This window comes from Gossypium raimondii, chromosome 9 (assembly GCF_025698545.1).
Source record: "Gossypium raimondii isolate GPD5lz chromosome 9, ASM2569854v1, whole genome shotgun sequence".
NCBI lineage: Eukaryota > Viridiplantae > Streptophyta > Magnoliopsida > Malvales > Malvaceae > Gossypium > Gossypium raimondii.
Genome location: NC_068573.1, coordinates 35,822,531 through 35,846,843, shown reverse-complemented (window position 1 = coordinate 35,846,843; position 24,313 = coordinate 35,822,531). Strand labels below are relative to the sequence as shown.

The 24,313-nt window shown below is 32.9% G+C and overlaps 4 protein-coding genes across 4 annotated transcripts; 1 reads left to right on the top strand and 3 right to left on the bottom strand.

Annotated features, from left to right (window-relative positions):
• Positions 1-3,886: 3,886 nt before the first annotated feature.
• LOC105799304 (zinc finger protein BALDIBIS) lies at positions 3,887-6,102 on the top strand. Its single transcript, XM_012629782.2, has 3 exons — positions 3,887-4,383; positions 4,475-4,871; positions 5,052-6,102. Exons 1-3 carry the CDS (start codon positions 4,248-4,250, stop codon positions 6,037-6,039), a joined length of 1,521 nt encoding a protein of 506 aa, XP_012485236.1. The 5' UTR covers positions 3,887-4,247; the 3' UTR covers positions 6,040-6,102.
• A 3,903-nt stretch (positions 6,103-10,005) lies between these two features.
• LOC105799303 (fasciclin-like arabinogalactan protein 12) lies at positions 10,006-11,068 on the bottom strand. Its single transcript, XM_012629781.2, has one exon. The coding sequence runs from the start codon at positions 10,948-10,950 to the stop codon at positions 10,219-10,221; it is 732 nt and encodes a 243-aa protein (XP_012485235.1). The 5' UTR covers positions 10,951-11,068; the 3' UTR covers positions 10,006-10,218.
• Positions 11,069-17,661: 6,593 nt separating this feature from the next.
• LOC105799302 (uncharacterized) lies at positions 17,662-19,114 on the bottom strand. The gene is made up of 2 exons (XM_012629780.2): positions 18,671-19,114; positions 17,662-18,585 (listed from the first exon to the last, which is right to left on the bottom strand). Exons 1-2 carry the CDS (start codon positions 18,969-18,971, stop codon positions 17,867-17,869), a joined length of 1,020 nt encoding a protein of 339 aa, XP_012485234.1. The 5' UTR covers positions 18,972-19,114; the 3' UTR covers positions 17,662-17,866.
• Positions 19,115-20,629: 1,515 nt separating this feature from the next.
• LOC105799301 (uncharacterized) lies at positions 20,630-22,140 on the bottom strand. Its single transcript, XM_012629779.2, has 2 exons — positions 21,647-22,140; positions 20,630-21,559 (listed from the first exon to the last, which is right to left on the bottom strand). Exons 1-2 carry the CDS (start codon positions 22,077-22,079, stop codon positions 20,835-20,837), a joined length of 1,158 nt encoding a protein of 385 aa, XP_012485233.1. The 5' UTR covers positions 22,080-22,140; the 3' UTR covers positions 20,630-20,834.
• Positions 22,141-24,313: the final 2,173 nt, after the last annotated feature.

Here is a 24,313-nt window from a genome sequence, read left to right as displayed (position 1 = left end):
TAAAATATAATATTTTAAATAAAATAATTTTATTATCTTTATAATTATAATTTTTTTTTCAAAATAACATAAAACAGTTAAAAGTTCTTTAATTATATTAGATTATGGGACATCTGGTAAGTGTGTGAAAAACAAAAGGGATAATATATCACATTTGGTACATGTATTTTCATAAAATGTCCAATATGATCCACATACTTTGAAAATATTTCATGTGGTATTTGAACTATCAATATGTGTTTTATTATGGTACATTTACTTTCATAAAATGTCCAATGTGGTACTTGTACTTTGAAAATGTATAATGTGATACCTAAACTATCAATATTTGTTTTATTATGGTAGTGGGTGTTAACACGTTAGTAAATTGCTAAACGAACCAATAAAAATTCGACACGTAGATTTATTTTTCAAATCATCAAGTTCACATAAATAATATAAAATTATGCGAGAACCAAAATAAAACTAAAATAATTAAATTAAATTAAATTAGAAAAACAAATAACAAAACATATGATTAATAAAAAAAAAGTAAATACTAGACCTACATGAAAGTACTTGATATTATTTAAAATCAATTAAAAATACTATTTCAAATGGAAACTCTTCGAGAAGATGACCATTTACTTAAATGGAGAAGATGACAGTTTTTTATTATGTAAGTTTAATATTTATTTTTATTAACCATATGTTTAGTTAATTTTTAATTTAATTTTTCACATAATATAATATTATTCATGTGAACTTAATGATTTGAGAAAAGAAATTTCAGGTGTCAAATTTTTATTGGTTGGGTTAGCAATTCACTAACATTGTTAACAACAAATACCATAATAAAACACATATTAAAATTCAGATATCACATTATACATTTTAAAATGCAAATACTACACTTAACATTTTATGAAAAATATAAATACTAAATATGACGTCATCCCAAGATAACAAATGTTGTATGAAATGTGAGATTTTAAAAAAGTAGGATATTTTTTTTGAAATTCAAAGTAAACTAAACTAACCGGAACCTTATGTCGATAAGCTTGAGCTACTGACAAATCTCAATTGGGGGTCCCCTCCGCCCATTGCCTTTTGCCTTCTGTCCACTCACTTCTCACGGGCGCCAACCATCCCCCTCCCTTTCTCTCTCTCAATCTTTTCACCTTTTTATTTATGTTTTTAACCCAATAAGAAAATCTCCATGCTTCTTGCTACAATTATAACATAATCATTTTTTGCCCTTTAAACAATCTTCAATCTGAACACTTTGGCTGTAAAGGCAACTCCCTTTTCATTCAATCACCCCCCCCCACCCCTTTTTACATTATTTTATACTTTCTTTTCTCCTTCCTCATCATCATTCTTTTCCTCTTTCTTTCAAATAATAATATTCAACTTCTTTTTTCAACATTTATTTTGCTCCTATATAAGTTTTGGATTTATTTTCTTTATATTTTAATTTAATTAATTTTTATTTTTATTTTATTTTTTAAATTTTACAATTTTAATCCTAATTTAAATAGTAACGTTAAATTTGTTGAGTACAATTCCACTATTAATCTTATACCGTGTTATATAAAGTGTTTCATTAGCATTTGGTATCAGATTTAGGTATTTGTGTGTTGTTTCCTTATGCTATATAAAGTGCTTTGTCAGTTTTACTTAAAACGGTCTCTCAAAAAATGAACAAAAATAAAAAAAAATTAATAGTTTTTTGTGGGTTGAATTTCATGTCCAAAATTTTTAGATATGATATTTATAATATAAGGAGGCTTCAGTTTAATTTTCGTGATTTTAGCACATCGGGAACGCCTTGAATGAAAAATTTAAGTTGTTTTCCATTCTTTCGAGTTTTCAGTTGGGTGGTTTATTTTATTATTCTAGCAATAGGTTTTATTTTATTTTAGCTTTTCTTATTCCATTATGCATTCTAATATGTTTTCGCTTATTGTGGTAATAGGCATAAAAAAAAGTTGTCTCTCTTTTCTCTACGCAACTTACTTCCAAGTTTTTCTTTAGCTTCTTAGAGCCGTAGGACAACTTTGTTAGAGAGTGATCTCATCTCTTTTTGAATACTATTGAATTTGATTACTCTTCAAAGGTTATAAGTAAGAAAATCTTTAACTTTTTTCATTGCCTTTTAGAGTTGTTTATTTTTTATTGCGAGTACATAATGGTAATGTTTAAATTTTGTTGACCAACTTTTCTTGTTTGAGTGTTTTTTTTATTTCAACCACTAATAATGATATGCACACCTATTATGAGAGAGAAGAGTAATAAATTGTAAAATTATTTTAATTTAATTATTTTTATTCTCCAAATTTTGAAATTTTTGTCATTTCTTTTTTGCTCAGCAAAGTACAAAATCGGGGGTACATCACTAATCACCTTATAACCAAGCATAGAAAAACGAGGTTCTACCAATGCCTAGTTTGGCAAAGGGGTCAGCCAACCCATTTGCCCATCGAAATATACGTTTTTAACAATGTGAGTACAACAATCAATCTCATTAAAGATGTTCCAAAACTTCCATGGTCGAATTTCAGAATTGAACACCCATCCCTCAACACCTTTAATGTAGCCACCGCATGCAAATCCATGGGTGTTTTCAGCAAGAGGATTCCAAGAAATTCCGACTCTCTACGAAGGAAAGGAACTGGCAACATCACATAGCTTTGGAGAGACCCGCCAACATGCCTCTTTGGTACAACACAATCCCTCCAAAATAGTGTTCTCAGTTTACAAAGGAAAACAGTCTCTAAACCATTACAAGCTTGCCATTTATTCCTCATTAGCCAAATGAAACACAACGTAACCCCACACCCAACATCCATCTTTGTTTTAAAACACCAGCATAACACTGGATAAGCATCTCTTTAGGTGAAGACGGCATTACCCCCCCCCCCACCATTGGAATATCATACATGAGTATATGAGAGCTATATTCTTCATATGTCTTACACCAACAGCAAGGTGAGTGATAACACAACAATTGCACTACTCTATCTCTCAAAAACCACTTTGAAGGCAAAGCTATCCTTTCTAACAAGCCAGAGAAAATATTCTACCTTTAGCTGCATCCAGATAATCCAAAGCCACTCTTCTATCACATAACCATGACCATTGTTCTCTAACAAAGACTCTTTAAAAACACTCAAATAGTTATATTTAACCCCACCTGAATTCATACCACTCTATTCATGGATTAAATGTAACCAGTCGAGTTTATTACATTATAACATTTTGAATGAACATATCACATCACTTAAAAATATCATGTATGTCCATTTCCTTTAATTCTCTAACATACAAGACATTTGTACAGTAATTTTACCTAATTCATTCTCTGTCTCTCCAATCTATTTTAATTGGTAATGGATGGAATACTTGCATTTTTGAATTAATCTGAATCTCAAATTTATCTCAAAACCGGAATCTATTTATTATCCACAAATTATCTAAGTATTATTAATTGAATCTAAGTTAATATTTAAAATTCGTACAAAATTAATTTCACAATTTTCAATATCTTTTAGATATTTAAATCTACAAAATTATATATATAAAGTCAAATTATAAGCTTTTGATATCCAATAAATTCAGATGTCTAAATTGAGTTACATTATTATTTAAATAACGAATATCCAAAATATCTATTCATATCTACATTAAAACTACAGCAAATGATAATTTTAATTGTATAATAAGTAATATCCAAATTTAAAAAATTAAAATAACTGAATCCAGGATTCGATTTCTCATCCCAAATTTCTCCATGCTATATCGTTAAGTGTAATTTGTATATTTGAATATAATATATAATATAAAATAGAAAGGTGGTCCATCTGAGTCTATGGCTCATGGCTGACTTGGAAAGAGAAGCCGTGTAAGATAAGGTGAGAGAAAGGGATGGAGAGGAGGAAAATATTCTCTCCAGCTAGCTTTCTTTTTGGAGTTTTCTTCTGGGTTTTAACCCAATTTCTAAACATGCTCTTGTATCCTTGCCTTTGAGTTCAAAAAATCAAGCTTTCTCTTGTTTTTAAGATTTTAAAAAACACAAGAAACAAGAAAACAGAATTGTTGGGTTGTGCTTACTTTGTAGTAAAGCCTTTTGGCTTTTTTAGTATTATCTTCAGTTTTTGAAGTACTACAAACAAAGCTGCTTCAGCTTGCGGTGTTTTGGTTTTTATTTTGTTTAGCCACTTTTGGATAGATTTGCAGTGCTTCATCGCTTCATCAAATCACCAAAAATGATGTCTCACGATGGGATTTCCAATTCAATTCCTTCCACCATCAGAGGGTTGACTCAACAACCAAATCCAAACCCTAACCCTACTCTTAGTGTGAATCCCTCCAAGAAGAAAAGAAATTTGCCAGGCACACCAGGCAAGTCTGTCAACTTCATTCTTGTTTGATTTTATTTTTACAACTGCTTTCCTTGATGGGTTTTGTTGTTTTTTTTTGTGGGAATAAGCAGATCCAGATGCAGAAGTTATAGCTTTATCTCCAAAGTCTCTAATGGCGACCAACAGATTCCTCTGTGAAATCTGCAACAAGGGTTTCCAAAGGGACCAGAACTTACAGCTCCACAGGAGAGGTCATAATCTGCCATGGAAGCTCAAGCAAAGAACAAACAAAGAGGTTAGAAAGAAAGTTTACATCTGCCCTGAAAAGACCTGCGTCCACCATGACCCATCGAGAGCACTAGGTGACCTCACCGGCATAAAGAAACACTTTAGCCGTAAACATGGTGAAAAGAAATGGAAGTGCGAGAAATGTTCAAAGAAGTATGCAGTTCAGTCTGATTGGAAAGCTCATAGTAAGATTTGTGGCACTAGGGAGTATAGATGTGACTGTGGAACCCTCTTTTCCAGGTATTGCAAATACAGTACACACACATATATATATCTCTATGTAAGGTTTTCCATATGATTAGTTTGTTGAGGACTTAAATGCTAACATATTGAGCATTTAATTTTAATGTTGTCTGACCCAAAAGTGGATATATATCAGCTTCTTTGATATGGGTTTTTTTTTCATTTTTTGTCATGCAGGAAGGATAGTTTCATCACTCATAGAGCTTTCTGTGACGCTTTAGCTGAAGAAAGTGGAAGGTTCACTTCGGTTTCAACGACGACTATGAATCCGTCAGCTTTTACAAATGATTTGACACACATTGGAGGGGCCGATAACTACGAAACAGGCTTTAGGCCAGAGTTTGCTGCTGGTTCAGAGCTAGTCGACAGTGGTTTGCAAAAGCCAAGGCTACAATTATGGCTCGACCAAGCTAATTCTCAGCTTAACCCAATTGGTATCCAAAGCAATGCTAATGCTTTCTTAGCACCAAAATCTACAAGCTTGCCTGAATTGGGAATAGCTGCTGCACCAATGAACATGTTCGGTTCACTATCACAATCACAACAATGGCTCAGCCAGTACCCACAGGCATCATTTCCAGGTGCCAACCTCTCTATGTCATCAGTATTGCAAAGAGGACCAAAACAAGAAGAGAACAAGGGAGATTTGTCTGAATCGATAACATCTTTGTATTCGAACAATACCCGGAATAGTCTCCGACAAAACCACACTCACATGTCAGCCACTGCTCTCCTGCAAAAAGCAGCCCAAACGGGATCTACAAGAAGCAACCCTGCAATCACTAACAGTGGATTATTTGGGTTAATGAGCTCACCCGCTTCAACAATTCCGAGCCCCATCAATGACCACAACAAAAATGAAACGTATTACAAGCTGTTTAAGCAAGCAAATCAATCTGAGAACATAAACGAGGTAGTGAGTTCATTGCCTTCAACGCAAGCAGCCATCATCAAAGATGGGTCATTTGTCAATAACGCCTCCATGAAGGCAAATGAAAGACAAGGCGGCCAAGCGGTTGCATCAAAGCTGAACACAAATGCGAATGAAGTGGAAGCAAGCTTAACCAGGGACTTCCTTGGTGTGGGAAGTGAATCAAGCAGACCCTTCTTCCAGCAAGAGTTTGCCAAGTTTGCTTCAATGGGCTCAGTTCAGCCATGGAGTTGATTCCAGTTAAGACTAGTTTGAGACAGAAGAGGTAGGTCAAAGGTGCTTAATGGAGGTGCATGCCAGCTTAATGAAAATGGAGATGAGTGATGAGTTTATTATGCTGAGAAGAAAGGAAGCAGCAAGGAACGAGTCAACTCAGGAAGGGAGGGAGGGAGGGAGGGAGGGAGGGAGGGAGTCTTGTGATGGGACCACTCGACTGAAGAGAAAGAGACATGGCAGTGTTTGGGCCCTCCATGCACGTAGAGTTTTCACCATTTTTTGTTTTGTTTTGTTCTTCTTATTGTTATTATTATTAGTAGTATACCAGTCTAGTGTTTTTCTACTAGTAAACTTGTTTTATTATTATTATTATTATTATTATTATTTTGACAGCTTTTTTGTGATTTTAGTTTTAAATTTGCACTGTGATTCCCACCCTATTTTCAAAGCTTGACTGAAATAAATTCGAAAAATTACCATATATGCATGTTGAAGTGCCATTTTCTATTTTAGAATAAAAAAATAATGCACGAATGACTAGATTACATTTTACCTTTCAACTTAATCACAAACATACAAATAAGAACTGAGCCATGATACTTATATGATGCGAACAGCAAAAAGTTGAGATCTTATCTTGAGAAAGGGAAAAAGTTTTCCCACTTCACGTTATAAAATCGACTAAAAGCATCCACAGAATCTTGTGTGTATTCATCACTTTGTCATATTAGTAGAAAGGGAATAATCAACTTTACTCTTTTACAAATAAGACTGATGACATCAAATAATTTTTCTAAATTTTGCGTTTGAATGAGATAAAATTAATGTATTTTTATTTTTTGCATGTGAAAATGATGTTGCTTTAGATAGGGTCAGGCTTCAATCAAAATATGTTTTTATTGGTTTCAGTTTATTTGGCAGATACAAAATTTATACCAGAAGAGTGTTGAACAATTCCAACTCAAACTTGAATCATTGATAGCATAGGATACTTTAGGAAAATTGGTAGGCCAACGAATCTGGCCACTTCCATTCAATTCTCGCCCCATGCACCATGTTTCTAAATTATACCACAACTAATATTCTTCACATGTGGTTTTATTTATTTATTTTATTTTATCAAATATTTTTGAATTTAACGTTTTTGTTTTTTTCAATGTGAAATACACGATGATGTAAGGAATGTTGTTTAGGGAATTAATAAATTTTAGAAAAAAGAAGAAGCTAAAGCTACAAATATTTACATTAAATTGTTTATTTCAAAAGTTTTTTCATTTAATTAAAGGTAATATTTTACTTTTTTAATAGCCTAAAATAATAATTCTAACATCAGAGAGTAGACCTGTTCATGGTTCGGGTTATTCGTCTGAAATTTGGGAGGGTTTGGGCAAAAAAAATTAGGCCCTTTTAAAATATGGGTTAGGATCGGGCTTGAACATTCAAGGCTCAGGCCCGAGCCCATCCCAACCCGGTCCATTTTTAAGTTTATGATACTTTATATTATGTTATTTTTATATATATATTATGTAATTTAAAATATATTAAAAAAATAAACCTATACAAAATATATAATATTACTCTAACATAAACATTAAAATAATGTTAAGATGACTATATAAAAACGTTCAATAAATAAAAAATATATAAAATTTTATTAAATATTAAAATAATATAATATAATTTTTTTTTAAAAAAATTATGGGTGAGCCTAAAATTGGTTTGGGTTTGTCTTTTATAAATATGAGCGGGTTTGGGCAAATTTTTAGGCTCATATTTCAAACCGAACTAGGCTTGAGCAAGTATAATATGTTAATATCATAATTTGATTAAGTTGATGCATCTCTAGTTTGTTTCCGAATTATTCCAATGTTGCAGTTATTGTCAAATTGTCCTTTTTTTGTTTTGATATTACTTTACATACATGATATTTGTGTATTAATTTATAGTAACTTATTTATTATTTGTACTATATGTCATGTCTTTCTATTATTGTTGTTCATGATTCCTATTAATAATAGTATTTTCTTTAAAATAGTAATTGCTTGTGTTGGTGTATAATACACAAGTAATATTTTTACCAGGTTAAAATATATTCCAAAATTTTGTATTCTTCGTACATTTTAAATTTAATCCACTTTTTAGTACAATTGCAAAGTAAGAGTCATGGCCAAGTGAGTTAATAATAGATTTTGAGGCAATGGTGGCCCATTGTTTAGTCTCCTTCCTGAGGTGTCGGTTGGCATATTTGCATTGTTGGATAAGGACTTTCTGGAGAAGCTGTTGCATAGGCTGGTTGGAGTTTCCATCTTAGAATGGAGCGTCCAATAATGATATCGTGCCATTCTTTTTATCAAAATTAAGTAGGTTTCAACAAGTGACGTTGTCTTTCAGGATAAGAAGGATGGAACGAAGGGTTAGTAACCTAGTTTGGAGAAGGACGTCATATTGTAGTTGCTGGCCTGCAAGAAGCGCCAGACATCAGGGCTAGAAATAATGGTCCCGCCACCGATGAGGCCAGAATCGTTAGACTTAAAGACATCAAAACTGAGAATCCAGGGAGGGTCCCATTGATCAATGGTAAGTGCTCTTTGGGGAAGAGGGTGAGAGAGGGGTCAAAGGAGCAAGAAATCGACAGAACAAAATTGTTGATGAAAAGGAAGTTACTCAAGTGGTTAGGGATTTTTTTTTTAAAATGAGATCATTTCTGGTTTTCCAATTGATCCAGAGTGACCAAGTAGTGAGGGTAATGAAAGAATTGGATTCCTGTGAATTGACGTTGTTAGTGTTGAGCCATTAGAGAAGCCAACGAGAAACAGATAAGGAATTAAAAGATTCAGATTGAATCAAACCAAATCTCTCTTGCAAAATGATAATGGAGAAAGAGATGTTCTGGAGTTGCAGATTTTTCAAAGGAAGACAATGATCTTGAAGGAGAATTTTTTTTGGTGATTTACAATAATAGAGCAAAGCTTGAACAACAAACGCGACTAGTGCGATTTGAACACAGGCCACACTTGAGGTGGTGAATACCCTTGACCATCAAGCTATCACATAGAGTTCATCTTGAACGAAAATTTGAGCCTCCATAGATTATGCCAATTCTTTTACAGATTATGAGAATGGGGAGAGGGTGAATTCATTTTGTAGAAGTGTTGGTAGACATTTTTAACTGAAAAAAATACCATTGTGGTCAAATTAAGGAAAAGGACTAAATTCTAAATTTATAAAAAGTACAAAGACTTATAACATATTTTAATATTTTTATAAAGACATTATTCGATAAATAATTGAAATAATACTAAAATTTAAATTTAGAGTGATTTAATTTTCTACACATATATTTCTCCCTTTAAAATTCGGGTTCCTTCTATTTCCTTAAATCTTCAACATCACAAGGCTATTCAATTGATCTTTACTTCGGCTCAACACTCGAAAACCTAGTCTTGAAAGATTGAAATGTTTTATCTTGTTAGTAAATCATCACTCACTTAGGCCCCTCTTTGGATCACTGTTGTTTTATTCTTATCGAAAATAAACACACAGCCCATCCAAATATACCCTTAATTGAAATTGAATCTGAATCGAGTCCTCGCATTACACTTTCCTCGGCCCTTTATTCTTGACGGTTGAATCCATTGTAAAGTCCTTTGTTTCAAAGCAACAAACTTTAGCTCTATCTTTTTCTTCAATTGGGACTTTCCTATATGAAAAAATATATATATTTTTCTTGCACCCGCCCCAGAAATGGCCCTCCTAAAGTTCTATTGGTTTAGGTTTTTTTTTTAATTATTATTTACATCATTCTTAAAATTTGTACAATGTATCTTATCATTACACTCAACATTCATTAATAATTTAAAAGAATTTTTCTTATACTTAATCCAACTGTGAATTTAATCTAAATATAATATGAATATTTGACAATAAAAGTTTTCAAAAACATGCAATGATGCAAAATCTTAAAAAGAGAAAGGATGAAGAAAGTGACACAAAATTCACAATTACAATTGAGAAGTAAGAGATAACAAAGAAAATTTCAAAACAAAAATAAATGAAATCAACAACACGAACTCAAAATTCAATCTTCATACAGAACATAAATTTTTTAAATGATAATTATTGAAAAATTAAAAAACACTCGCCATCTTGATCACCACCATCAAAATCACTGTCTTCTTCTTTTCTCCATTTTCATGGTCACAAAGAAAGTGCAATAACTAGAGCAGCAACTCCAAACAAACCAACATTTTGCAAGGTGGCCGCTTTGGAGTTATCAGCTGGGGTAACATCGGGGCTATCAGCAACAGTGGTAGCCTTCTTATTCTTCGACTTTGCCGGTGCCGGTGCGGGAGCTGGAGGCCTAGGTGCAAATATTTGCAATGGTTGAAGAACTTTATCGATTTGATAAACAGCAAGCTGACCATCAGTGTAAATAGTGCCGGAAACACTGGTGTTTGTCAACCCTGTTGTTATATTCACAGAGTTCCCCGAAGTGGTGACATTGAGAGGGAACTTGCCGTCGCCACTATCACCAGCTTGGGTTCTCAAAGGGTTGCTAATGGTTTGGAACTGAGACGAGGTGAGGTATGTTGGGACGATGTGGAATTGCACCAGCTGCACTTTTTGTTCATCGGTGAGTGAATTCAATGTGCCCGATTTAAGGCTGGAGAAAGCATTGTCCGTTGGTGCAAAAACGGTCATACCATTGTTGGAATTGTTGAGCTGACCGAGCAGCTGGTTGGCCACTTGAGTGGACTTTAGAAGACGAATGAAGAGGGTGAATTGACCGGCTTTTTCGAGGATCTTGGTGACGTTTGTCGGACCAGAAGGTGCCGGGGCCAGTGCCGGAGCTTGGGCTAATGTTGTTGAACAACTGAGGGAAAACAGGATGAGCAACGTGAGAGTAGTGAAGACATATTGTTGCCTCATTGTGGGTTGTATTGGAAGGTGACGTTATGGCAACTAAAACAAAGTAAAATGGAAGGGAAGAAGTGGTCCTTGAACAAAAATGTTATGGATGTTTTGATTGGATAAGAAATGGGAGCTTTTTATTTAGGATATTGGAGGGTGAAGTTAGGTAAAATATGCTACTTTAGTTAACTAGAAGACATACTTATCAACTTTAGCAAACTCTGTTGGGATGTTTATTTGAAAGGAAAGAAATTGATGAGCTACTACATTGCTTGGAAAAGCAGGGAAAACAGAGTAGATTTTGGAGTGGATATGTGACCAAATAGACATACATATCGGGAGGCTCGTTACTTCAATTATTCCCCGTATTCCTCGAATGGATCTCTTAATTGTTGAGAGGGTTACCCAAAAGCAGTATATAAGGCGTACCCAGTAAAACTTACAAGTAAACCAGATATAGAGATTGCAACTAAGGGTTTTGTTTCCATTATTATATAATTTCATGATCACGATGGGTCTATGATAAGATTGTTTATTTATAGTGAAATGATATACAAAGTTAACAAATCTCAATGAATACAAAATAAGATTTATGGCTACACAAACCGTTAACAGTAGTTCTAGATCTGGTCCAAGACGAATTGTTGTAGGAGATTTTTTGAAACCATTGAATTCGGAATATGGTAAGTTAGCCCCTGGATGGTAAAGGCTCATTTGATGGGTGTCACAATGGCTTTATTTGCGACATTTTTATCTATTATTTTAGAGATTTATAATTCTTCCGTTTTACTTGATAGAATTTCAATGAATTAGATTTATAAGAATCACAAAGTCTCGTTTTTCAATACAAAAAGTGAAACTTTTAGTTTTCGGAATATTTTAACTCCAATCTATTTCGGTAATGATTGAGTAATAAAAATTTCAATGGTTCTTAAATAAGATATCGGATTCAAATATTATAAATAAAAAGAAAGACAATATTAAAAAAAAAATACTTCCTATTTAGGCATTCAACTTCGCTTTTTAAAAAAAAAATATATAATCGAGATATAATATAACCATCCAACACCATTAAAAAGAATTAATGATTGCCTCGGTTTGTGATTGCGAATGCTTGGCTAACTTAGGAAATAAGTTTCCGTAGCGATGGCGGTTAAATTGGCCCTATTTCCAGCTAATGTCAACGAGGCTGATGGCTCCCTGTGGGTGGGGCTTTAATTTCCATGAGCAGATCGATCCAAGCCGATGATCCCTGCTTCCTTCTTCTTTAACCCTGGATTCATTAGATTCAACAAAGGCAAAAACACTTTTTTTCTTGTGTCCCATGTTATTAACGGTAAGGCAATTATTGTCCATTTATATAAAAGCTATTATTATGTTACTACATTCTACAGAATATGTACAACCAAAATATGAAAATTTATTTTTCAACTGTATCACAGGTGAAATTATAATAACTTTAATCTTGAAAAACCTAAACACCTCCCTGCTTCACCTTCTATAACAAAAATCTAAAATTTTCTTAATGGGTTAAATGGGAAATTATCTTAGAGTTCTAAATTTGACCAAAATGAAATTTATTTCTATAAATTATATTAGATTTAATTTAAAGAAAATGTTAATTTCACTAGATATCCTCAAACTATGACCCTCATTTTAAATTGACCCCAAAATTTAAAACATTCTAGTTACATCTTAAATTATTGATGATTTGATGTTATATCAATCGTGTCTTTTTGTTACTAAAATTGTTAATATAATCGTTAAAAATGACATGTCGAACTTATGTAATATAATTAAAAAATAAAAATTAAAGAAAAATAAATATTGTAAAGTATTGGTTTTGAGGTTCTTAAAGCTTCTATAGAAATTTTATCATTCATTTAAATCGACTCTAGCAATCACTCTAAACTGACATTCGCCTCTCTACCCTTTGCACATATGAGGTAGAGACTCAGAAGAAGATACAGAACCATAGCATACATTCTACTCGAATACAATCTCAACATTGCTAAATCACCACTCTTAGTGGCTCCTTGCACTACTTACAATGTGAACCACTTTCATTTTTGTGACTCTATGCACTTTTTATGGTGTGAACTGTCTCTAATTATATAATTTAATTATTATAACAACTCTAAAGAAATATGTTATTATTGAATTGAAGAAAAATAAAGCAACTTTATTCTATTAAATTAAGAATATTTACTTTTGTAAGATATCAAATTTTGAAGGTTAAAATATGGCACATCCTTGTACTCTTCACAAATTTAAAAATTAGTCATTATACTTTTATTCTCATGAATTTAGTTTATTTACTTTTTAGATTTCAAAATTCGTTTCAATTGTTAACATTATTTTTTTGTTAAATTTGTCGGTGTGACATTTTAGAATAAAAAATACTCACTTGGTAGAAATGTAGCTACAAAATGACATTAAAATGAACGAGAATTTAACAAAGTAATTCTAACAGCATTAATAGTTGGATATGAATTTTGAGATTTGAAAAGTAGAGGGATTAAATTCCTAGAAATAAAAATATAGGGACTAAATTTCAAATTTACAAAAAAAATACAGGAATATATGGTATATTTTAGCCATTTTTTAATTAAATTGTATTTTGGGCAATAGTACGAAAGTGTTTAACTTTATTTAACCCAAATATGGTATAGATGAGAGGTGTAAAGTTGCTTCTGTCTCAATTCAAGCCCACATGAGTTGCTTGGACAGTTGGTGGTAAGTAGAGTAGAGTATTGATGTTGGCTGCCACTTGGTCAGACCAAAAATACAAATATTGTTGTTGGTATTTAATGGTTGAGTTCAATATACGCAAAACATCTATTTTTCTTCTAAGAATCCACCATTTTTTTAAAGCTTTCTTCTGCTGCTCCATCTTATCTCATCATTGCATTCTAATTAGAAAGGTAATTTTAGTTCAAGAGATTCTTCTATGTTGTGCTCATAAAGATATTAATATTAGTTTGGGTGAGAATAAAAACAATAGTGATGATAAAATTATTTATTGCAACAATGAAATTTGATATTGTAATAGAAATTAATTTATGGGGTCAGGGAAACTTGAAGAGATGAACACGATGATCCATTTCTTCCTTTCTATTCACCTTTGCTTGCATTGAGGGAAATTGAGGTTGCAAGTTGGCAATGAAAGGAGGGAGAGTAGGGCCTATAAAGATGCGGGGGGAGTCAGGCATGCATACATGGATGGGCATGGCTTCAGTTCTACCCTCACACACTATTCTCCGCCTAATTCATTTTGTTGGCCAAATATTGAACAACCGACAACTTCATCCGTTGCTTTGCTTGGTAAACAAGCTATCATCCTGCTCCTACCTCTTCCATAATCATTACATCATTTTTTGGTTTTCTATTCAGACTCTAAACTTACTAAATGTTCATGCATTGATATCCAAATCATTATAACTTTATAGTACCTAATCATGTTTCAAAATTCCTAAAACTAACTCTCATCATCTCTAACCATACCCTAGAGGTTTCCCCTCATTTAAACAATAAACTAGGGGCATATATAGGACAAAGGGACCCACACCAAACTCCCCCTCCACTATATATATAAACCCTCCCGATCACTAAGAAGGGTTAGACTCCAACTATTAGAACTTCTCTAATACATGTTACTTGTGAATCACTCACACTTAGGACTAGGGGTTTTCAACCTCGGTTTGGATAATATTCGAATCAAATTACTATTAATTGAATTATTCAAATATAAAAGTTTTTAACCGTTAATCGAATAGTAAGTTTTTTCAAATACATTAATCAAACCGAAATTTATATATTTTTGGATCTTTTGGTTAAAATAAGTATAAAACATATAAAAATATATTGTTAATGTTTATTTTATTTTATTTAATAGTTCAAAAGCTTTAAATAGAGGTGAAAACAAAAATAAGACGTTAAAAACACTATATATATTAATTATTTATATCTTGGGGTGGGCTATATATATTATATATTATCTATTTCGGTTAAGTGGTTAATTCGATTAATTACTCGGTTTCGAACTGAATTAACCGATAATCGAAATTTCAAAAAAATCATTAACCGACTTTCGACCGAACTAAATTCAGCCACTGACCGGTTAACTGAATTAGATCGATTCGGTTGGTTAATTCGATTTTAACCGAACTGTGAACATCCCTAGTTAGGGGTGTGCATTTGATCGATTTGTTTTGTTTATACTGAAAATCAAATAAATTAAATTATCCATGTAACTTGAATAAACTGAACAAACTTAGAGAGCATAACTGAATTGAAAATTTTCAGTTCGGTTCAGCTTTTAAATTTTTTTTGAGTTGGATTTCATTTTCCTAATTGAGGTATTTATAATTTTATTTCTTTTAATTATCTTCTTTCTTCAATTTAACCGAACACATCACTTTTATTTTTATTTTTATTTCAAATTCATTATAAAAATATTAAAATGAAAATGAAAATTCTTTTAATTAACTCAAATTCAGTTTATGTTTTCCTATTGGATTCCAATGTTCCATGTTTGTTAACTGTGTCATTCGTATGGGATTTTTCATTTTCTTACAAGGCTTGGATGTAAAGCATTTCATTTTCATGATTTAAATATCTATGCTGATGATTAGTACACTATAGAAGACAGGTTGAAATGACTTTATAATATATATTTATACCACGTGTTTAGGTTTAGTGTACGTTTTAGGGTTTTTATATATTAAAATTAAATAATTAATTTGGGTTTTAAATTTAAATGGATTTGGGCTTTTAAAAATATTAAGTTTTAATTAATATTGGGTTTAAGGTTTAAATTTGAGTTTGGGTATGTGAATGGGTTATGGACTTAATCGATTTAAAATGTAAAAACCGAAAATTAACTAAATAAACTAATTAAATCAAACTTGAAGGCCAGTTAAACCGAAAAATCGGGAAAAAAAATTGGTATTTTTGGTGGTTCTGGTTTAGAAATTTTTTTTTCACACCCCTACTCACAATCACGTCATCTATCTCCATCAACAAACTTTATGAAACATATTGTTGATTTTTGCATAGATATATGGTAAGCTGCAACAAGATTAAGTCATTGCTACAAGAAAAATAGATGATGATTAAAAACTTTAACACAAGAGCGCGTGTTGATGATGTAATAAAGTGATAAATAATATATTTTTCTCATGAAAACTAAATTATAAGTTGCTAAGTACCAACCATTTGGTTTTATGTAAATCTAGATAAGTAAAATAAATCCTAATTGCTACTAAAATCAAACTTATAAGTTTCTCAATGAAGTGTATGATATCTTGGAATTTTAATTTCACCTAATCCAGCTAATCAATTATCCCTCATGCAATCATTCAGTCTATGTAATTTCTAACTCAAGTTTCAATAGATTAACTAAACCATCAATCCTCTTTCCCCACTAGCTATATTCCAATGTGAGGCAAGATATCATAAATAACAAACTTATTATAGCTGCAAATTAACTCGTTTGTCGCTACTAGAGTTAATCCTAATCTATTCAATCTAGATCTCAACATTACCTTTCTCTCTTAAGACAAATTAAGATTATCAAATTAATACAACATGATAACCATACAAGCAAATTAAATAATCACAAAATTAAATAATTAATAATTAACATAGATCAAAATTAATAATTAATCAACTAATATGTATAGAACCCATCACCATTCCAGAAAAATAAAATTTAATTCATCATGACTTGAGAATATCACAAAAAGGTATTCAACACAATCTTACATAAATAAAAATCTAGAGAGAAAATTGATGAAAAGGATGCTCTCGGATCTCTTTGAAAGCCTCACATCCCTTGACCTGGGAGCCTACTTCAAATCATGAAGAGCCTTTTTGAGTCTGACCCCTTATGTTGTTCCAAATAGATTTCTTCATCTATGAACTTATTCAAAAATGCATTCGATACAACTTAATGTTAAGATGAGTTGCAACTTCCAAAGCAACCTAATGACCTCAAATCTGGGTCTTAGAGCAAACTTCACATCAAAATTAATTCTCTCTACCTGTGCCGTATCCTTGAGCCAGAAATTCTTAGAGATATTCCCTGGTTCATTTGTTTTGTTTTGGAATATCCATTTTGCTCATTGTCAAAAAAGCCTTTTCGAAATGAAGGCAATAATCATATTATGCCACGTCCAAAACCAACTCCTTAAATTAGTCGCATCACATCACTTTCAAGGACAAAAAGAGATCAAATTATAATTTACTATTGAGGCAAACAACAGAAATACACAAAAAGAACATCTTAAACTAGGAAGAATAAAAGAGACCAGTTTTGAGTATAGTTAGAAACAAAGAATTAATAACAAAAATTGAAGGAAAAAAACCCATATTTTCCTTTTGTTTCTCTCCTTGGGTTTAACGTTCATGTTGGTCTTGCTTTCATATTATCGCTGGTGGTATTCGTTGCTTGGACTCATCTGTGAAAATATGAAAATATTTTCCAAGGATCATCGAATATTATTTGAAATCAAAATCAATAACGTAGTTGTCTTCTCCATCTATTTTCACAACTCTCTAACATTGTTTTATTCAAGTAAACACTCTCATCGGTAGCTTCCTCGAGCATCTGAATCGCATCTTCAGCTCTACCTTCTCTGGATAATGTACATGTTTATGGTATTCCAATGTAAAAGTCAGCTTCCTCAACCTTTTCCTTTTATTAATTAGTATATCAGCATGCAACGATTTTATTACTAAAAAAAATCAACAATTTATTACTTAACAGCCCAAACTGAGTAAGTTTACATCGATATATGTTGTATACATCTTGTTTAAAGTAATGATATGTGATGGGCAAAAATCTGGCCCTTATTAGCATTACAAATCTAATCACAAAACAAAGAGTCAAAAGACATACATTACATGTATGTTATTCACTTTTAATCAGTCCTTAGATGGAACTTAAACCGGCTTTTCCTTTAAACCTGCAATGATTGCAGAGAGGCGAATATAAGGATGGCGTTTGGTATTTGTCTTCCCCACCCATCATCGGCATCGCCACACCTCGTTTCACGGGGCTAACGTAGTCCGGCCGGTAAGTCTGTCCCAACACCCCTTCCACTAGATTGGTTAGTCCAGTGAACTTGAATTGTGTCTCCAAATGTGCAAAGGCGTCATCAGCAGGCAACTGGTAATTGTGAACCTTGTTTTCATGTTCCCCGATGGCTCTAACTTTTACATTCAACTCCACCAGCCCTGCAACTGTGACCTTAACACCGTTGGTTTCCTCAGTTCTTTCAACTATCACTTCCCTTTCTTCCGAATTAGTCCTCCACTCGGCTTCTCCGTCTGTCGGGATGTTTACGACATCGCCGTCCCATCTTACAATGAGAGCGTCGAAGCTGTTGTCCCATTGAGAAACTCTCTTTGCCGCGAGGACGAGAGTGTGAGTATCGAACATGACCGCCAAGGCTTGCACCCATGTGTAGTCTCGTGTACGTCCTTGGGGTCGTGTCCCGATGAAGTGTGCATTGATTTGGAGGTTCTCATCTGATACAATGGCGAAATTTCCATCCTTGGCTCCATGGAAGTAAAACATAACTCCATCACCACCAACAAACCTTGGATCATAGCATAGAGACCCATATCCGTTACAGTTTGGCTTTCTCCCTGTGAAACAACTTCAAATCATCAGCATACATACACAGATTACGCATAGATACACCCATATATACATATAAATATATATACTTACATTTGCAGGTGACTTCACATTTGCTACTGCAGTCAAAGAAGCATCCTTTGACCTTCTTATTCTTTTTGGGCTTCCTTTGAGCGCATTGACTCGGACATGTGAGTACCTTTCCATTACAAGCTCCTCTTGCTAGGCAGTAAACTCTTTCTTGTCCAGTACTGGTGGGTGCCAAAACAGTATAATGAGTTGAAGCAGCATCATAGGGTGCCTTCTTGCTGTTGCTACCTTGCGCATTGCTAGCTTCCATGGAAATGAAAACTAGGGCAAGGGCCACCAAAAAGAAAGAGTATCTTCTATCCATGTCTCTCTGTGTTTTAAAAGTTCCTTCTCCTTCTATTAATCTTTAAATGTTGCAGTGTGGAGAGGAGATAGGCGGAGATATAGTGTCACGGAAAACCCTATATAAAGGCCAGTTCCGCATGCGGTTTGCCTCCAAATACGGCTAAAGCCATGTGAAGTTTCCTCTTTCTATAAACAAGCAGTTGACAGAGAAATAGCTCCTCTGGATCTGCAATTTGTTTATATTTACAATTTTACATTACTCGGTGTAAGGGAAAGATATAAATGAGAAAAGGGTGCTATAAAACTGTCCACCTCATCCTATTCCAAAAGATAATAAATCAGAATTTTTCTTTTTTCATTTTCAATTTTTTCTTCTTGAACAAATAAATTCAACTAAAATGTTAAAAATTAAGAGAAAGATATTCACAGTTTCATATCGTCCCTTCTCAATATCAATATATGTTAGATGATTTTTCTTTTTAAGATTTCCATGTATTTAGAGACCTGAACAATAATTTGATTACATGCAAATTATATATTTAAAATATAATTTTGCGTTTAAAAAATAATATTTAATAAATAATGAAATATATGTTTTGAAGTTAATAATAATATATATGAATATGTGCTATGAAATTTAAAAATAAATTTATTTAAATTGTGAGTAAAAATAAATTTAAATAGGTAAATACATATGATAAAAAATATTAAATGCACTTTAATTATTTTTCTAGCTCAGTGTTGTCATTTTCTATAATAATAATATATGTAATATGTATGAAATTAAAAAAATAAATTTATTTAAATTGTAAGTAAAAATAAATTTAATTAAACAAATACATATGATCAAAAATATTAAATGCACCCCAATTTTTTCTAACTAGTGTTGTCGTTTTTTATAACACCTTACAATGTTATCATGTTAGATAGCATTACTTAACATCTAATATAACTTATTTTAAATATAGAAAGATATTATTGTAATTTCTCCAATCAAGTTGGTGTTTGGTTAACTTATGCACCAACTCAATCAAAAGTTTAAAGTTAGAAGAGATATAAATGAAAAAAAATTGTATAATGATATTAAAATGTAAAAAAATTATTGTTGTTATCGAGTTTGTAATTTTTTTTTGATTTTATTAATTTGTGAATAGAAATAGTTATATCTAAATATATATATGAAATATGGTGAAGAAAAACGATGAATAAAAATAACATATCACTATGTCAAGAAACTTAGGCATAGGCCTTGGTTGAGATTGGAGATGGTGATGAGAATAGTAATAAATGTGATGCTTCAAGTTGAAGCACTAATCTAGTTGTTATCACACATTATCACGTGACTAAAGCTTCTAATAATGGGGGATCCCATGGTATTTTAAATGACTCTCCAAGGTCAAACCGCCTAGATTTGTGGTTTCTGCACACCTCCTTCACCCGGCTAGGCCGCCCAAATCTTTATAATATTTTGAAACTTGAGAAAAGTAAGGTTTTAATGACTACAAGTTGCATTAAGAGAAAAGGTCGAGTCAACCCCATTAAATGAACAACAAATTCATCTGAATATATATATCATAGCTACTTGGGGCATTTCATTCAATATTTAATACATCACAAACGAATTCAAACATATCACATATTCTCTTTAAAGTATGGTGAAAGAAGAAGAAAAAAGAATTAAGCATTGAAAAATAAGACTAGTGTTTTGTTGTTTATTCAGTGGGTAATTTTCATATGGCCCTTATTATTTTACAATAGAAAAAAAATTAAGGTAAAAACATGTAAAACGACATAATTGACACATATTGGTTTATTTTAGAGAACAAATTTATTGTGTGTGTCGATTATTATCAGCTTGGAGATGGAGAATATCAAACTCAGTTCAGATGGTGGCAACTGATCCAGATGGCCTCTGAAACCTGCAAGCCTTGCAGAAAGGTGAAAAGAGTGATGGGGTTTGGTACTTGTCTTCCCCACCCATCATTGGCATAGCCACCCCTCTCTTCACTGGGCTAACATAATCTGGCTGGTATGTTTTTCCCAACACTCCTTCAACTTCATCACTTAAGTTGGTGAACTTGAACTGTGTTTCCAAGTGAGCAAAGGCATCATCATCTGGTAACTGATAGTTATGAACCTTGTTTTCTTCTTTGCCAATGGGTCTCACCCTTATGTCCATCTCCACCAATCCAGATATTTTGACATGAAGACTGTTTTTGTCATCGGTTCTTTCCACCAACACTTGTCTTTCATCGCCGTTACCCTTCCTCCATTCACCTTCTCCGTCGTAAGGGATGGTAACCGTCTCGTCGTCCCATCGTACACTGAGAGCATCAACATTGTCATCCCAGTGAGAAACTCTATTTGCTGCAATGACAAGTGTGTGGGTATCGAACATGACAGCCAAGGCTTGCACCCATGTGAAATCACGAGTCCTTCCTTGTGGTCTAGTGCCGATGAAATGAGCATTGATTTGAAGCTGATCATCTGAGACAATGGCGAAGTTCCCACCCTTGGCTCCATGGAAGTAGAACATAACTCCATCACCACCAACAAAACGAGGGTCATAGCAAAGAGAGCCATAGCCATCACATTTTGGTTTCCTCCCTGAAAACATACCAAAAAGTAAAATAAAATAAAAATCTGAGAGAAGTTGGAATTAGGGTGACTGGTATTATAAGTATATATGCTTACACTTGCAAGTGGCTTCGCACTTGCTGCCGCAGTTAATATGGCAAGCCTTCTGCTTTTTGTTCTTCGTAGGCTTCCTCTGAGGGCATTCAGATGGACAAACAAGGGTCTTCTGGTAACAAGCACTTTTCCCTTTGCAGTAGGCTCGTTCTTGCCCGGTCCCTGATGATGACATGTCATAATTCACTTCATCATCGTCTTTCTTATTCTTCTTCTTATCTCCATTGCCCTTGTTTTTGCCTTTGCCATCGTCGCTGTCGCCCTTGCCCTTACCATTGCTGTTGCCCTTGCCCTTACCATTGCTGTTGCTGTTGCCATATCCATTACCATTGTTGTTGCCATTCCCATTGTTACCCTTACCTTGACCATGCACGATGGCGGCTTCAGTGGATAGCAGTACGATAACGAGAACCACCAGAATACTATACGACTTCATCTCGTAATCGAATTGACACCCTACTTGTATGTTTGTTTCTCCTCTTTAGTGGTAGAATCGATCAATGGAGGAGGGTTGTTGAAAATGTAGCACAAAATCAACCTATTTATAGGGTTTGTCAGGATGAACCTCGCCTTGAACGTTGGGCCTTTAATCATTTTAATGATGCCTTCCTTTGCTGTTAAAAAGAAGCAAAACGGAATAGGGTTTTGGAGGAATAAATTAGTAATTATATTGTTTTTATGTTCAAGTGCAAGTAATGAGTATAATGTCCTTTTGAGTAAAATCCAAAAAAGAATCTTATAAATTTTAAGTAATAATATTAAATTCAATACAATAGTTTGTTAAAATCATAAATTATAAGCTCTTTTTTTTTTCTCGCCAAATAGCTGTAAAGTATCTCTTTCGGTCTAAGCCTATGTCATGCTTCACTTTTCTTGAGTTCAATGCAGTATTAATCCTCTATAATTAAACTTGTTTAAATTAAAACTTAATTTTTGCGATAGTAAAATACAATTTTACTATTTGAATAGTTCATATTTTTATAATTTTAAAGGACTAAATCAATTTTTTATCATTTTTAAAGGAGTAAAGTATAATTTTACCTTTACTAATTTAAGTTTTTAAAAAATTTAAAGGGTACGCCCCTGCTTTGCTTTAGATGTTTGAAAGTGTCCCTTCTTTCGTTACATATATAATTCATATTTGTGAGTTTAAAAAAAATAAGATTTATATTTGTATAAATGATTATGTGATTAATAATTGTTATACCTACTCTACGTGTTATCAACAACCATGTTATAGGATAATGTATTCATATCAAACAAATCTCTAACCAGGCGAACGCCAGACCTTAGTAGATTGATGAACCTTCACAAGATTACCTTCGCTAGGTATGTGTGAGACGCATATGGGGACTTAGACTTATTGATTACCTAATTTTCCTAAGAAGTTATATCACAGGACATCACATCACCGCCACTGTAAGGGAACAAGGTACAACTTCACTGTAAGAAGTTATATCATAGAACGTCAGACCTCTATCTCCCACATATATGTTCACCATATCGTATGAGAAAAGGCCAAGACACAAAAATCACCTCCCATCTTTCCTTATTCTCCTCCTACCAAGAACAATCTCCCAAGACCATTCTATCACCATTCAGTGGCTCTCCGCCCAACTGTGGATGAACTTAGGGGTGTAATCGAGCCGAGCTCAAATACTGCCTAGCTTGAACTCGACTCGAAATTCAAAGCTTGATATTCAACTCGAGCTCCATCAAACATTTATTTTTAAGCTCGATTAAGCTCGTTTATCATTTTTTACTCAAGCTCGAACTCGAGCTTAAGCTCGATTTAATTATTAAGCTTAGGGTTAATAATATATATTAAGGGCAATAACGTAATTTAATCATATAAAAATATGAAAAGCTCGATAAGGCTTGCGAGCCGATCGAGTCAAGTATTAATAAGCTTGAATTTGGCTCGATCAATAGCTTGGGTTGCTCAAGCTTGGCTCGATAATTACCAAATTGAATTCATATTTTTAGTCGAGCTCGAGTAGCTCGTGAACACCAGTGTCTCGTTTACACCCTTAAGTGAACTACCACCATATCATTCATCTCTTCATTCTTGTTAATCCCACCGGTTAACAAAGTAAAATATAATAGATAAAAATTAATTGTATTTTATACCGAACCTAAAGGGCTAAATGTCTTTTACCCCTATTATTAATGCTTCTTTAATGTGATCGTAAAATCAAGAAAGGTTCATTGTCATGTTAATTAATAATTTAAGTAAGGGTTAATTTTGATACATTGATGGTATATAATTCTATGCAGTATCAGTTAACCAAATGATGCCACATCATTAGAAATAAAGTGAATTTAGTTTTAAAACTTTTTAATAATGTGTAATCGTCTAATTTACTAATGGTGCATAGAATTATATACTATCAGTGCATCAAATATAAACACTGTTAATTAATATTATTTTTTATTAGAGTAAACTACACTAGTAGTCATCCAACTACTAGTGAAATTTTTTTTTGATTACGCAACTATGAAAAGTTACAAAATGATCACTAAACTATTCAATTTTGTCATTTTTGGTCACCAGCCGACTAACGGCGGCAACATTTAAAATTGGCATGATAACAAGTTTAACCCTCAACATTAATAAATTACGTCAATTTAGTATTGATTCTAAAAAATTAATCCTAAACATTTACACAT

Excerpts from the sequence above, each read along its gene's own strand:
- LOC105799304 (XM_012629782.2), top strand. The coding sequence starts at position 4,248 with ATGATGTCTCACGATGGGATTTCCAATTCAATTCCTTCCACCATCAGA. Across the intron at positions 4,384-4,474 it reads AAATTTGCCAGGCACACCAG|ATCCAGATGCAGAAGTTATA; the intron begins GCAAGTCTGTCA and ends GGGAATAAGCAG. Across the intron at positions 4,872-5,051 it reads TGTGGAACCCTCTTTTCCAG|GAAGGATAGTTTCATCACTC; the intron begins GTATTGCAAATA and ends TTTGTCATGCAG.
- LOC105799303 (XM_012629781.2), bottom strand. The coding sequence starts at position 10,950 with ATGAGGCAACAATATGTCTTCACTACTCTCACGTTGCTCATCCTGTTT.
- LOC105799302 (XM_012629780.2), bottom strand. The coding sequence starts at position 18,971 with ATGGATAGAAGATACTCTTTCTTTTTGGTGGCCCTTGCCCTAGTTTTC. Across the intron at positions 18,586-18,670 it reads ATGTGAAGTCACCTGCAAAT|GGAGAAAGCCAAACTGTAAC; the intron begins GTAAGTATATAT and ends GTTGTTTCACAG.
- LOC105799301 (XM_012629779.2), bottom strand. The coding sequence starts at position 22,079 with ATGAAGTCGTATAGTATTCTGGTGGTTCTCGTTATCGTACTGCTATCC. Across the intron at positions 21,560-21,646 it reads GTGCGAAGCCACTTGCAAGT|GGAGGAAACCAAAATGTGAT; the intron begins GTAAGCATATAT and ends GTATGTTTTCAG.